This window comes from Monopterus albus, unplaced genomic scaffold, assembly GCF_001952655.1.
Source record: "Monopterus albus unplaced genomic scaffold, M_albus_1.0 scaffold32.1, whole genome shotgun sequence".
In the NCBI taxonomy this organism is placed as follows: domain Eukaryota; kingdom Metazoa; phylum Chordata; class Actinopteri; order Synbranchiformes; family Synbranchidae; genus Monopterus; species Monopterus albus.
This window is the reverse complement of record NW_018127912.1, coordinates 1015179-1030690: the sequence shown is the minus strand read 5'-3', so window position 1 is coordinate 1030690 and position 15512 is coordinate 1015179. Positions and strand designations below refer to the sequence as shown.

The 15512-nt window shown below is 40.6% G+C and overlaps 1 protein-coding gene across 4 annotated transcripts in view; it reads left to right on the top strand.

Annotated features, from left to right (window-relative positions):
• Positions 1-15512, top strand: part of LOC109958382 (microtubule-associated serine/threonine-protein kinase 1-like) — a 64942-nt gene that overhangs the window by 35987 nt on the left and 13443 nt on the right. For all 4 annotated transcript variants that reach the window (XM_020596955.1, XM_020596954.1, XM_020596956.1 and 1 more), the window contains 11 exons: positions 2726-2801; positions 4163-4372; positions 4458-4559; positions 7383-7515; positions 8725-8792; positions 8988-9064; positions 9556-9764; positions 10741-10879; positions 11849-11981; positions 13371-13536; positions 13974-14075. In XM_020596955.1, the coding sequence (XP_020452611.1) occupies positions 2726-2801; positions 4163-4372; positions 4458-4559; positions 7383-7515; positions 8725-8792; positions 8988-9064; positions 9556-9764; positions 10741-10879; positions 11849-11981; positions 13371-13536; positions 13974-14075 (1415 nt within the window). The remainder of the gene's footprint in view (positions 1-2725; positions 2802-4162; positions 4373-4457; positions 4560-7382; positions 7516-8724; positions 8793-8987; positions 9065-9555; positions 9765-10740; positions 10880-11848; positions 11982-13370; positions 13537-13973; positions 14076-15512) is intronic.

Here is a 15512-nt window from a genome sequence, read left to right as displayed (position 1 = left end):
AACAATATGAGAGGTAGAGGAATATGAGGTGTTGGACAAAAAGGACGAGGAAGAGTAAGACCAAGAACAGAATGTGGTCCTTCCACCATACAGCTCTTTCCTCAACCCAATAGAAGAGTTTTTCTCTGCATGGCGGTGGAAAATATGTCAGAATCTCTGTGAAAATCTCTTACAGGCAATGGAAGTGGCCTGTAGTGACATAGACGTGCAGTCTTGTCAAGGCTGGATCCACCACACCAGAGGGTTTTTTGCCCATTGCCTGGCAAGGGACGACATTGCCTGTGACGTAGATGAAGTCCTCTGGCCGGGCCCAGCTCAAAGACGTGATCCTGAGGCAGAATAATCTTTCTGATGTTTTCTTTCTTCTTCTTTTTTTGATCGTAACATGGTTTTTGGTAAATTCACTATACAATACAACTTTTTTTGTTGTAACTACATGTCCTGGATGCTGTGTTCTCCATTATTTGATGTAGAGTCTAATAACTGAGCTGCAGTGTGTATATGATTGACTCATTTGTGTATGAGCATTGTTTGATTTTGAGTGCTGGTGAAATGGTTTTGAAGCAATTGTTTGATTTTGCCAGAAGAGTCAGAGGTTTTGGGAATTTAGTCTGAATATTTGGATTTGTGTTTAAGGTTTTGAGAAAATGAATGGTGGTTTCAAGAAACATGTTAGAGCAATTCAGAAAAACTGTAATAAACATGGCAGAAGAATTATTAATGTTTTCTAGAAGTAGCACAGTATAAAGTATATTAGTGGATTATAATTACTGATGGACTCATGTGTACATAGCAGTTTAATGTTTGAGTAGGATCAATGGGGAGCCGCTTTGAACTACTTTGTAAGAACAAGGTTGGTGATATTCTGTATTTTGGTCAACAAATCCCATGAAAACAATAACCATTCCCTTTATGTCCTGATATAACTCATTTGTACAGTAAGAGAGCTCTGCCTTAAATATACAGTAGTACTAAATATAGCCTCAGAAGCTGAAAATCATCCCAATAAATCCTTTCTTTCCTCAAGTTTGAGTCATGCTTGCTAAAAACTACAGTTACCAGCTTTTTTAGGAAATTACAGAGCCTTTTTCATATATGATATGATATATTTGTGCCCTGCTTTTACAGATGTATGCTTTCAGTGACAGTGTATTTCAGACCCACAGATGAAGGTATAGTTGGAAAGTTTTGAGACACTGACTAGCATATGGTTGGTTTGAGGCTATTTAATAACACTTACCATTTACCAAAGCATATCTAAAATATTTCATTTCATTTCACTGATTTATTTAGCAGGAAAAACAGCACTGTAATGAAAACATTACCAGCTGTGGGTCTGTCTCAGTTCAAGAACTGTTTTATGGCAGGTTCTCTGCAGTTCCAAGCAGTAAAGACACAATAAACATAGATGCACATCTGGGTTATGCTGGACTACAGATAGAAGGTAACTGAAGATAGAGGGGAGGTTGAATAGCTGGCACCGTGGTGTGGTCTCAACAACCTTGAGCTGAACACGCTCAAAACAGTGGACTTTAGGAAGAACTACTTCCCTCTGGGCAGCGCTACAGGTCACTGTACGCCAAGACAACCAGACACAAGGACAGTTTTTTTCTTTCCATCACACTGATGAACACTTAATCCATGACTGTATAACAGAACAACAACCCTCAGTGCAATACCTTGTAAATATACTCTAGTATATATACAGTATATTTATCTGGAAAACTGCATCTAAACTGTGCATATATATATTTCAACATTACTTTATTTTTATTTTTATTTCCGAATGCACATTCCTTTTTCTTGTTTGCACTTTCTTTTTCTTTTCTTGTTCTCTCAGTCTTATCTTGTTTACTCGTTGCCTTTCAGAATAACATTGTAAACATTGAGAGCCACTGTACCAGAGTCAAATGCCTCTTGTGGTCAACACACCTGGCCAATAAAGCTGATTCTAATTCTGAAATACTCAAGTACAGCACAAATACCTCAAAGTTGTAGCCCACTATTTGAATAAAAGTACTTAGGGTTAGGGTATGTTCCACTACTGTTATTATACCAGTAGCAGTCCCCCCCTTCAGCGTTCTGGGCGTCTCCAGAGAGCTGCCGTTTCTCTATTAGTAGAGGTCTCCTGTGTACACTTCATCCAGCCACACCTATTATAGCCTTCCCTCTGGAAACAACATGCCCTAACTACTTATCAGTATTAGGTTTTCATATTAAGCTGCTCAGTGGTAGCTGGCCTATATTTTATCCCGTCTTATGGCTTCAGTATACAAAACGCCTCTTTCCTGTACCCTGACGTGCTTCGTTATCATCACTGATATCTCACCTTTTTGTATAGCTATATTGTGTGTACGGTATGTAATACGATTATTGTTTGTGAATGTCTAATTCAGAGTAGGATGTGTTGCTGTAGAATAGAGGTATTTAAGGGTTTTATGTGCTTTTTCTCAGCCATATGTCGACTTTGCCTTGCCTGTCGTGCATGTGATGGAGGAGTGTTATGTGACATGCAGGTCATTAGAGAAACAGAGCATGCGGAATATCTGATTGGTGGATTAGCATGATATACAGGCAGGATGCACATGAGGAGTAGCAGTGATTTATTTGTTCATTCAAGTGAGAATACAGAATATTGTCCCCACTCACTCTGTCTTGGTTTCTTTGGTTTTCTCAGTCAGCGTTGTCTACTACACTCCTTCTCTCTGTGTTTGTCTCCCTGCAGCCCTGGGCGCTCCCCATCATGTTATGACAATGAAATAGTGATGATGAACCATGTCTACAAGGAGCGTTTCCCCAAGGTCGGCTGTACACAAACACATACAGTATAAACTGTGCATCCACACACACATCAAATATGCATACAAACAATGAGCATACAGGCAACGACCACCTCCTTAGCTAGACATGAATTCATTTTGAATGCAATTTGAAAATATTTACCTAGAGTGAGTTGTAATTGGTTATCATTTGCAAGAAGCAGCACTAACGTTAGTGTCACAGAGGGCGAACAGCTAATCAACCACCTTTTAGAACACATTTAGTTTTAGATAGTACATAAAAGCCAGATGTCTTTCCTTTGTCTTAAAATGAAAGTTAAGGATAAAGCATTTTTTTGGTCAGTTCTTCAATATGTGTTGTTTATGCCAGTTTCTGACAATGACAAAGTGTGTTGAGACACTCCCTCATGCACACATCTGTTGCACTGAGCAGTCTTCTCTGTACTTCTGTGTCTTTGTTACTTTGAATGAGGCTCCCTCTGACGTATAACATAAAAACAACTTTTAGTCAGAGGTCTGACAGGGATATGTTATTTATTATAACATTCTTGTTAAGCTGTTGCAGTGTGAGAACTTGAAGTCAGCCATTGCTGAGACATTAGATTCAACCTATCAGGGATCATAAGCACAAAATAAATCATATCTTGCTCCATCATGTAATCAAACTGTAACTCAACACTGTCTGCATGTGTTATATACATGACTCAGTGTCTGAAACAGACAAGTGTATGCCAGATAATGTAAGATGCATACACACACCATCATCCTGTACTTGTTCACAGTGATGCAATGTGAAGCAATGGGAAATCTAACCACATACTGCTGCACACTCCCCATGACTGTGAATGAAGCTTCAACATTGCTGTGTCCTTGCCATTATTATAAGAGAGTCATTACCAGCTCCTGTAGAAAAGTGTTTAGTGGTTGCTTAATGGAGCCTGAATTCTGATAATGTCATGTTTTTCAAACATTTGTCACAAGGAAGTGATTCTATCTATAGCAGATTTTGTCAGCACCCATTAGACTGCTGCAAGCCTTTCCAAAAGACTATAGAAATGCACAGTGCACTGGCAGCATCATGAGCTAATGTGATAAAGTCCCTGCTGCGCTGGGAATAGGACAGTCATGCATCCTGATGGAAACACCAAGAAGGCCCTCTTTAAGATGTCACTGATAGTGGGGTATCCATAGAAAAGAGCAGGTGTAGGTTTGTGTTGCCCTTTAGTTATCCACCAAGAAATTTATATGTATTCAAAACATCATTCAGATTAGCTGAGCACAGTTCACTGAAGTCTGTGATGCATGATTACATTATGCTGTCAACACCAGCCTGACAACCTGACAGTAACTGGCTGTTAATTGATTTTTTTGTCTTTGATCAGGCCACTGCTCAGATGGAGGAGAGGCTGGCAGAGTTCATCCAGAACTACTCCCCAGAGAGTGTTCTGCCACTGGCTGATGGGGTCCTCAGCTTCATTCACCACCAGGTAGCTGAACTGTCCAGAGACTGCCTGACCAAATCACGCGAGGGTCTCATTACCAGTGTTTATTTCTGTGAACTGCAGGAGAACCTGGAGAAGCTGCTGCATAACGTGAGTTGAGGCCTCCCTGAGTTGTGGAAGCGTAGTGATGTCTGCTGTATCTGTTCAAACACAAATCTGTCTCTTTCTCCATCAGGCCTATGAGCGCTCAGAGAGCTCAGAGCTCACCTTTGTCACTGAGCTGGTCAAAAAACTCTTCATCATCATATCTCGTCCTGCCAGACTCCTGGAGTGTTTGGTAAGTTTAACATCACCATCTAAGAGTTTGGCCTGTATTTTGTTAAACGTTAAACAAGTCCAGATGATATTTAACAGATCCACCAAATGAGCATTTACTGAAACAGGTGACAAGGGCCTTTTTATTCTGCGTGTATTCTCCCTCATCTGCCAGGAGACTCTTCTGTCCTCCCACATGGAGCTGGGGAGTCGATTCCTTCAGGCTGCAATAGTATTAAAGAATGAACAGAAGTGGGGCACGGTGTCTACTGAGCACACAGTCTGAAGTGATGAAACACAAGTTTGCTAAGTGTGTCACAGCTGGAAACTGCTGTTAATCCTAAAAGAGATAGCAAATTTAAATCAGAGCATATAAATCAGTTAGAAGATGCTGAAACTTTACTCTTTACCTCACCTCTGCATTTCTGTTGCATTTTTACTATTCACAAATGGCTCATAATGTACACTTGCTTCCAGTAAATGTACTTTCACCTTCAGCATTCTTAATGCATGAGATGTGGCTGTATGAATGTGTTGTAATATGCTTTAGAGGTTGTATTTTTTTTGAGCTGTCATTCAGTACATCAGACATGCTGCACATCTCTGCAACAACAGAGTAAGAGCTCATCGCCATGGGGTATTTTTCCAACTTAACTCGAAACTGTAGAATATTCTTTCCACCTCCACTTCCAGTCAGGTCTACTCGGCAGCACATCGAATCAGCTGGGACACAGAGCAGTGTCCTTGGCATGTTATACATAGAGAACATAACTCTGCACAAATTACTTAGCGATAACAAGTCTCTCCGTGCAGTACACACAGGAGGCTTAGCCACACCTCAGTATGAGCTCACTGATTGATGGCTTCCCATGTTCGTAATTGGCATGGTCCTTCCTCCAAGAGTCGCGCTTCATCTTTCTGTTGCCAAGGCAACCATCCCAAGAAGTCGATAAGGTCAAGCGGGATGTGGAGAGGACTTCAGATCCTCATGGCCCTCAGGATGGAGAGGAGAAGACACACAAAGATAAAATGTTGTCCGCGGCCATAGAGTTCATTTAGCATTCAAGTCAGCTGTGAGGTCGAAGTTGGTGAAAATGTCACACAGTCAGTCGGCTGTTAGCCGAATATTATCCTTCAACAGCGCAAGCTATCAGAGGGCCAGATTAATTCCCCTTTTCCGTACACTCTCTTTTTTCTTTGGTCTAGGGGAGCAGATATGAGGGAGAGCAGGGGAGGGAGGAAATGAGCCTGGCTGCCCCAGGCTGTGCTTTCTAATCAAAATGTTATTTCACCAATAGGAATGAAACCAAATCCCACATGACACCACACTAAGCTGTTTCAGTGGAAAATGGAGGTTTTCAAGAAAGCAATTTAAAGTTGGGAGGTGTATTAACACTGATTGTGTCTGTTTGACAGCCCTGTAGCGGTGTGTGGTCATGAATCTGCAGCAGGTTGAAGTCAGTTCTAGTTTTGTGATTAGAAGTTGATATATTTACTGTATGTGGCCTGAAGCAGTGCAACATTTTATTTGACTTGATTAACATTATTTTCATTATTATTATCATTATTTGTCCACTGTCATCACATCACTTTGTTACTGCCAGTTAGAAAATTAGTGATCATGGTTCAATACCTGACTGTAGTACCAAGAAAAATAATTAGTATTTTGGTTTAATGTGATCAGTTTTCTTTGCAATCAATACACTGATGCCAATATCAAGAAAGGCTTGATGTGATATTAACCAGAGGTTGTTTTGTCCTTTCCTGGCATGTGAACTCTGAACTGTTCTGGTTACTGGCACTTCAGGCGTTGGCAGGTTTAGTCCTGTTTAGTGATGAGTTCTACATAAATCTGTGAATTAGAAAGCTGATCAGTGCATAGAACACCAAATAAATGTAGGTAAAGCTAATATGATTTGTTGATTGTTAGTCAGCCAACATGGAAACTAATTGACAGCAATTGTTATAATTAACTATAATTATAATTCACTGTTTCCAGCATCTCATGGAAATATTTTCTGGGTCGTCTCCTGTGAAAGTAAATTCAATATCTTTGGATTAGTTGTTGGCTGGACAAACAAGCATCTTGAGCTATGGGAAACTGATGGAAATATTTTCACTATTCACAAACAATGAATTGATTCACTGAAAAAATAATCAGTAGATTAACTGACAATTAAAATGATAATTATTTAGATTCTGAAATGGGGGCTGTGAATGGGCTTAGTGGCATATGTTCCTTTTTGATTACAACTATGTTCTGATTATACCTGTATCATAGTGAAATCATTATCATATTGTAGTTAAAATATAATGAAGGTTTGATATCATGAGTCATCCACAATTTACCAGTCTTACCTGGGACTATGACATCTTCAAGTGTTTGAAATCATTCAGTCCCTTCTAAGCTTTTCTCCCCTGGAAATTTGTTTGAGAATCAAGGAGATATTGCAGAGGAAGGGACAGATGTTCCCTTTTGTAATCCTACACATCAAACACCTCAGTAAAAGCTGTTGATTTCCTGTGTGTGTGTCTCAGGTGTGGACAGGAGCTGATTAGTATCTTTTTATTCCCTTCTACAGGTGATGTGGCCCCGGCACTGGCCATATTACTTCTCTAAGGGTGTTAAAACTGTTGTTATGAACTGGAATATGTTTCACTGCTGAGTGTTAATTAACAGTGATAATGTGGCTGTGCTGCACACTCTACCTTCTGTTCAGCCTGTTACTTCAGCTTCTGTGTATAGCAGTATTATTATAGGTATATCCAAATACCTATGATGGTTTAAGCATTAAGATGCATTTATAAAATAGCTTGCTTTGTCATATCTTTCCTCCAATGACAGGAGTTCAACCCAGAAGAGTTTTACCATCTGCTGGAGGCAGCGGAGGATCACGCTAAGGAGGGTCAGCTGATGAAGGCGGACATCCCTCGATACATCATCAGCCAGCTGGGGCTGACCAGAGATCCACTGGAGGGTAAGAGATAAAAATGTTTTTAAAAAGTCATCAGAGTTTACCAGTTACCAGGAATATGTAAGAATGTATTAATTTAAATGTGTTATTTCTACACAGAGGAATCACCCATGTCTTTGTGCTGAAACAAACCAGGGTTAGCCGCCAAGTCAGTGTGCAGTATGAAAGTGTTGAAAGCTTGGGACTATATAAACAAAAATCAAGAAAACAGTTTTTAAAATTGCATCCGGCAGCATAATTGCCTCAGTTTTGTCTTATGGAGGCCCACAGTGTCAGATACTGAATGGCTTTAACTGGATGATCAGGATGAGGATATTTATTGCAATGTAGAGTCTGGACTGACTGGATCATTTGCTGGCTGGTGGTGCAGCGGCATCACTGTCTTTGCTTAATCATCGTGGCTCAGACCCCAAACTCTCAATTCTAATTCACATCTGCTCAGCTGCTCCCAGTCTAATCCATCAAGAGCTGTTCATTAGTTTATGGGTTAAATGGCCCGGAATGACTCTTCACAATAATCTGCTGCGGGTTTATTTTTGAATTCATGAGAAATATGGGCATGTTATGTCTCTCTCAGTGAATCTCTGCTAAGAAGAATGTGCCACTTGATAGCTTGATCTCACACTTGCACTAGCACCTACATTGTCATGCACAGACACAAATGCACACCCACACAGCTGCTCGCTCATCCACACTCTCACACCACCTTTTCTTGATTCCTCCGTAGAAACAGTTGACAGAATGTGTGACCCTCCACTCAGGGGCTTTCGTTTTAAATGAACCTATCTACAGAGTGGCTTTGTAAACTCTTTCCAAAGTTAATCATCATTCAATCATTTCCCTGCTTCAGCAATATTATCAGCCTATTCTAGCAGCTGTTTCATACAACAGTGCAAAAACACTGAAAATTAGCTGCCTGCGTTGCTCAAGGAGGCATAGTGTACAATTTGAGGGGGAGGGAGAGCTGAAGGAGACAAGCAAAATTAATAGGAAGAAGCTATTGTAATTCTAATGTTTTTCCTTCTGTGGTTTGACTTGTTTGGCCCTTCGGTTGCTTTGAAACTTGAATAGCTATTTTGTTAAAGATGTTTGAGCATCTGCAGATTTTCGTCTGCTCACAGCAGCGTGGGAGGCCTGGTGTTTTCAGCGGGAGAACTGTCCATCTTCAGTTTGACGCCAAATTTGATTGTGCACTAACATGTTTCTCAACAGAAATCGTGAGCCTTGACAGCTATGATAGTGAGGGTCCGCATACTCCGGAGACAGATGACTCAGCAGAGGTGAAGATTAAACAGTCACGCAGACAGATGTGTGTTTTCATGTAATCACATGCAATATGTCTACATTTACACAGCATTTTACAAACACATACACAGAGAATCATCAAGGAAACACTGGCATTTAAGGATTTTGACATTGAATCTAACCAATCTTTGTGGTGATTTGAAATTAAATTTTTCAAATGTTGTCTCCAGGGAAAGGGGAAAGTCATCAAGCCACCAAGTGAAGAAGACTTTCAGACCATCAAGTTGATTAGTAATGGAGCATACGGGTAAGCAACTGGTTTAAATCTCATTGAACCTGCAACCAATTATACAATATTTAAAATAAAAATAACCTTAGTTAGGATCATTTGCAAACTTTATCTGGAACCTTTGATTTCAGCTGTTGCAGTTTGTCACCGACAGTGATGAAACTGCAACAGCGATGTATATTTTAACATTATGATTGATTAAATGTTATTATTTTTGTTGAGTTTTGGTTTTAAATGTATGTTACTGGAGGACATAAAATTACAATGCTCACATAAAACAGGTTTTCATCCAGTAGACCAAGAGTAATGTGTAATGTCTCTGTTTGGTCTGGATCAGTGCATTTGCTCCTGCTTTTTAAAAGATTTTCAGTTTATCTAAAGCTGGCTTTGGTGGATCAGAAATGAGAGGATTGCAGCTGTTGTGTCTGCACTACTATCTGTCCATTCCCACGTCACAGTAACACCACTACAGTAGTGCCTTCAGGTTATCAGTCTTGGCTCTTTTCCAGTGCTGTCTACCTGGTGCGGCACAGGGAGACACGACAGCGTTTTGCCATGAAGAAGATCAACAAACAGAATCTTATCCTGAGGAACCAGATCCAGCAAGCGTTTGTGGAACGAGACATCCTCACCTTTGCAGAGAACCCCTTTGTCGTCTCCATGTTCTGCTCCTTTGAAACGCGGCGACATCTATGCATGGTCATGGAATATGTTGAGGGTAAGGGAGTCCGACTGGGTTTTTGTTGGCACACTGCCTGCAGACTTCTTACATTGAGTGTGGACTGAGATTAAAAAGATGTTTATGATTTATGGACCCACTCTGAGTGAGTGACTTCTCCAGCTTTGTTTGCCCTTCCTTTCTCTGCGTCAGGAGTCTGAGAAAACATTAGTTCAGTTTTCTGTCTGGTTTGTAAAAGAGCAACAATGTTTCTCAGCCTTTTTTCCCAAGCTCCTTTTTCCTGATCCCACACTTTTTAAGCATCCATGAAATGATCTTCACCAAATTAGGTCATGGTTTGCTTCCCTTAAATCTTGTCTGCTGCTGTGGCTCCAACCTTTCCAGTCCTAACTACTTTTATTTGTAGTGGGAATGATCTTGGAGTTTAAGTTCATTCAACTTTTCTACCTCATTTATTTAATTCTGGATAAAAGCGTTAGGTACACACCTGAATATCTAATGATGTTTGTCATCTGCTCTGTTCTTGTTACCCCCTGTGCCTAAATCATATATGACACATTCAGGAAAATGATAGTATATAGTGCGGTGTAATCTGATGAGACTCTAGCACAGTGATTCTCCACCATAAAAATCAAACAAGGTCAGTAGGGTCACACTGCTGCTCCTACTCATCTTTCTCTCTGGTTTTACTGAATGCCATGGAGGATAGCTCAGGGTGGTGGCAAGGCTCTGGCTGCAGTGGATCCTCTGTTGCTACACAGACACACTGAAGCATGAAGGGCAGTCTTGATGAGTCACTGATGTATGATGACACAAACAAATGTGGAGCAAAGGGAGCAAAGGTGGATCACAGGCCTAAAAAAATAACAGAAACACAACATTTAAAATGTTTATATAAATAAAAATACAGTTACTATGAATCACTAGGTAATCCCTCAGACTTTCAGTACCATTTGTCTGAAACTCCTTGCTCACCTTACAGTAGCTGTGACTTGTGGTGTTTCTCTGTATGTAGGTGGTGACTGTGCCACTTTGTTGAAGAACATCGGCGCTCTTCCTGTTGAGCTGGCGAGGATGTACTTTGCTGAGACTGTTTTAGCCCTGGAGTACCTGCACAACTACGGTATCGTCCACAGAGATCTAAAACCTGACAAGTGAGTGTCTGAAGCTGCACTCAAAGTGTTTTTATTTTAACAAGAGAGAATTACCCCCCAACATTTTCCCTCATCTCTGGAAAGCGCTTTAGCATTTTTCAGCTTATTGTTTTGGTTCAATGGTTTTTTCCTTTGGTTCACTCCATTCACCCTTTTTTACAGATGCAGCTTTACCCAGCAAAAAAACAAAAACAAAAAACAAAAACCACTGTGCTAAACTGAATGTGCACTACCTGGCTAGCAGACAGGCAGAGTTAGCAACTAAGTGCCAGCAGCTAAAGAGACAGATATTCCCCCCAGAAGCTGGTGGAGACCAACACTGAGCTAGAAGAGAGTAAAAGATGGACTTGGATGCAAATGAATGCTAATGTTGCAACATGTCTAACAAATGTTTAGTTAAGTGTTTGCCAACACGTTCACGTACTTCACAGGCAAACAACCATAAGGTGATAATGCTATGTCAGTGTCGTGTTAACAGCTTGTTCTGCTGCCCTCAGGTTGCCAAAGAAATAATTAGATGCTGTTTTAAAATTTTCATCTGCTGTCATGGAAGTCATCACAGTGGCCAATCACAAAAAAAGGAATTTGAATTATCTTTTAATGCAGGGGTTTTCAACCAGTGGTCCGTGGCCCACTGCTGGTCTATGTAAGCATTGCAGGTGGTCCCTGATCATGCATTCAGTAATGTAGTTTAAAAACACATTTCTATGTATTTCCAACTGTTTGCGAATAATCAATTTCCTGCAAATATATACAATTAAGAAAAGCCAAGGTGACTCTCAGGATTATATTTGTGCCCCTCTGATGTAGCCACCCCACAACAGCGGTCCTTGAGTTACTTCCTAGTCAGAATGGTGGTCCCTGGGTCACAGCTAGTTGAAAACCCTGTTTTAATACAATCTGTAAAAGGTGTATTCTTGAACCTAATAGCTGTTAAAAGTTAAACCCCTGTTTCCTCACTTCATATAGTCTCCTGATCACCTCCATGGGCCACATCAAGCTCACAGATTTTGGCTTGTCAAAGATGGGTCTAATGAGCCTCACCACCAACCTGTATGAGGGACACATTGAGAAAGATGCCAGAGAATTCCTGGACAAGCAGGTATTGTACTTATTACCTAGTACCCTGGATATATACCAGCTTGGACATTAAGTGCAGTACATTATCCACCCATATATAAAGGAAGAAAGGCTGGTGACAGATCGATTTTAATTAACAACTGTATGAATGAGGTTGTATGCAGTGCAGAATTAGTGAAATTCTAAGATCTGATATATGGTGGCTGCACAGATGACTGTCACTCACAACAGCCTTTTCCAGCCATGCGTGCCAACCTGCCAAGTCATCGGTGAAATCATTAATCTCCAGATGAACACACTGCATTACAAAGCTTCCTGTGTACTTTGAATTAGTGACTCGTTAATGCTCTTCATCTCCATCACAATACCATTTTGCAATTATTGTTTATGATTTGAATTAAACTAGTTGTAATCAGTCAGATTGGCCTGTGTCTCCTCCAGCTCTTCTGGGTGGGAGCGGGCATCTGTTTGTCAGCCAGTAATCACCTCACATCTGCAGATGAGGGAGACCGGGGCTTGTCTTTTCAGGTTTCTGGTGGAGATGCTGATTAGTGAAGAATTTCTCATTCAGTCAATAACGATGTCTCTGTTGTGCAAGACGACAAAAACATGTGTAACCATTCACACAGAGGGAGACTCACAAGTGCTTTCATTTTACATTCACTCTCCTGAGAGAACAGAGCAGAGGGGATAAACTGACGGCACAGTTTCCACATTACAGCGTCTAGTTTTAAAGGACCAGTTCACAAAACACATCTTGATGTGTAAATAACTAAAGTTTTATCTGGGTTTTAAATCTTTGGTACTAAAACTTCTCCCCCCACCCAGGACAATTACTTCTGGAGTTTATAGCATTTAAAACAAAAATTACTTAAAGGTTGTGTCTCTGTTCAAAAACAGTGTCCGCAAACCTCGTTATCGGTTTTCAGTCACTCACCGTAAAGTGATTGCCTTGTGCTGACATGGTACTGCATATGCAGAGATGATTTGCTTTTTGGGGGTATTTTGCAAAAGTTAAAAGCGTAGAGAGCGACAAGAAACAAAGTCAGAGGGAGAGGGCTGTTATGACAGAGGCTCCCCGGCTGGGAATCGAACCCTGGATGTTTTGGTATGCACCTCAGCCACATGCCCCTATTTTTGATATTTTCTTTGAGCACCACTGACAATGTTAAGCTTATCTTTATTGTACTGGAGTGGTGGAGCTCAGATCTGAACACCCGCATACAACTAGAGGTAAGTGGGACAAAAGTGATTTTTGTGTTTTGATAAAGTGGTACTTACAGTAAAAGAGTGTGTGTGGAAAACTGTTTACAATCAATGTTCTTTAATGTGGAGAATTTGGATTATGTAACTCCCTTACTTTCCTGTCTTACTCTGCCTGCCTTGCTTCCTCTTTCACTGCATCACTAAGGTATGTGGTACTCCAGAGTACATCGCTCCAGAAGTGATTCTCCGTCAAGGCTACGGGAAGCCGGTGGATTGGTGGGCTATGGGTATCATTCTGTATGAGTTCCTGGTGGGCTGTGTGCCTTTCTTTGGAGACACTCCTGAGGAGCTGTTCGGACAGGTCATTACAGGTGAGGAAGTAGAAGTAAACGTTCATAATATTCTACCCTTTTTTGAAGACTCTCAAACTGCACATTTTAGCAATCAAAATCAAACCACTAGACTCTTCTTTTATAGTAATTGCTCATTCTACGTTAGTAAGACTTTCAGACTACCACAGAGTTTAGAAACCACAGTGTATATGCTTTAAAGATTAATAAAACATTACTCTTCCTTCTAAACTGTCTGGTGCCATGCATGCATATGATGTAGCCTGAGCAGAGATATTTAGGCCATAAGATTTTAAATACTGCTCCAACTAAAATGCTTTTTCCCCCCTGATGCAAGTATTAATGGCAGTTTTACAGCAGTTTGCCATAGGCTGTGATTTGCCATCTTGGAAACTACTTCAAAATGGAGCTGTTTCTTTCTGCCACGTTACTATGACCCTTTGCTCTGTCTCTGTTAGATGATATAGTTTGGCCAGATGGTGATGACGCCTTGCCTGCGGATGCCCAGGCCCTCATCTCTGCTCTGCTGCAGACCAACCCTCTTGTGAGGTTGGGTACAGGTACCTGCATTTGTATTTACTTGACTTTAGACATACTATCTATATCCATTTGGCAACAAGACTGAGGATACAAAGTAGGATAAAAACAATTTGATATTATAGGGTAAAAGGCTTATTTGTCTTTCTGATGAAAGGTAGCTGAGAACATCTCTACCATTCTAAGGTCTGTCTGCTGGATATGAGGCTACAGCAGCAGCTGGTTGGTTTAGCTTAGCCTGGCTGTGTGTGAAAACAAGAGAATCTCCACACTGTACCAGCACATTTCTTTAATCCATATAAAAGTGTAAAAGCAAGAAGTTGTAGTTTTAAGTGTGGTTATGTGTGAGACTACCTTTTTACTTTTGACAAGCCAAGTAAGCTGTTTCCCCGTTTCCAGTTATTTGCTAGGCTAGCAGTCTGTAGCTTCATTTTTAAGGAACAATCATTAGAGCAGCGTTGATCTTCATATAACATGAAAGTGATAACTTTCACTTAATTTTCTAGTGATGTCCAGACCAATCCTGGAATATCAATACTTCGATCCCAGCATTTCCTGTTCCAGTATCGATTCTTCTAGTAAAAGATTGATATATCAACTCAGTAATTTGGGGCAGCCTTTTATCATCAGAAGGGGACACAGTATAAAGTTATCACCAGGACAGTCTACCCAGCTGATAGGAACTACTTCTCCTTCTGCCTGTCATAGTCACATGCGAACTATGGCTCTGAAAATGCATGAGCCACTAAAGAATAAGAAAATATTTATTAATCTTCACAGGGACATTGCTACGCAGTGGTTGCACAAGATTGTGGAAGTTATGACCTATAATTAAACAAGAATACAAGGAATGCAATACATTGCAAGAAAAACATGAAAGCACTGAGGTGCAGTCTGGAGTCTGATGGCAACAGAGTGGATGTCATGTATGATAGCATGTGAAAGCTTCCTGGGTATGCAGTATGGACGTTGTCCCAAGGCTACAGTTCAATGTCCTGACTAGAAAAATGTCCCTTCACAGTAAAGTGACCAGGGTGGCACCATATGTTGTTAATAAAAGCAGACATCCATTATAAATATGCCTTATTACTTCTCTTCTCCATCATTCTTTGTTGTCGAGACCCATGTTTTCCTTTGTCATTTTCTTGTAGTATCGGTATTGGTATTGGTGATACCAGCATGGGTATCGGATGGGAACAGAAAATGAGTAGTATCCCACATTACTAGTATTTTCCAGTATGGCAAACTGTTCCTCTAATGAGAACTTTTCCTAACACTATGTAGAAAACTTGGCAATTATGTCACACCCTGAAATTAACTCTGCATTCTACAAATATATCATTAGCTTTCACTCCATGGGTAAATCCCAGGTCCCTTGTTTGATTGTTCCTTGCTCCTCGATCCTCACTCAACCCAAAAGCCTGCCCAGGCTGTCTGGGAGAGCCATGTGTAAGAATACA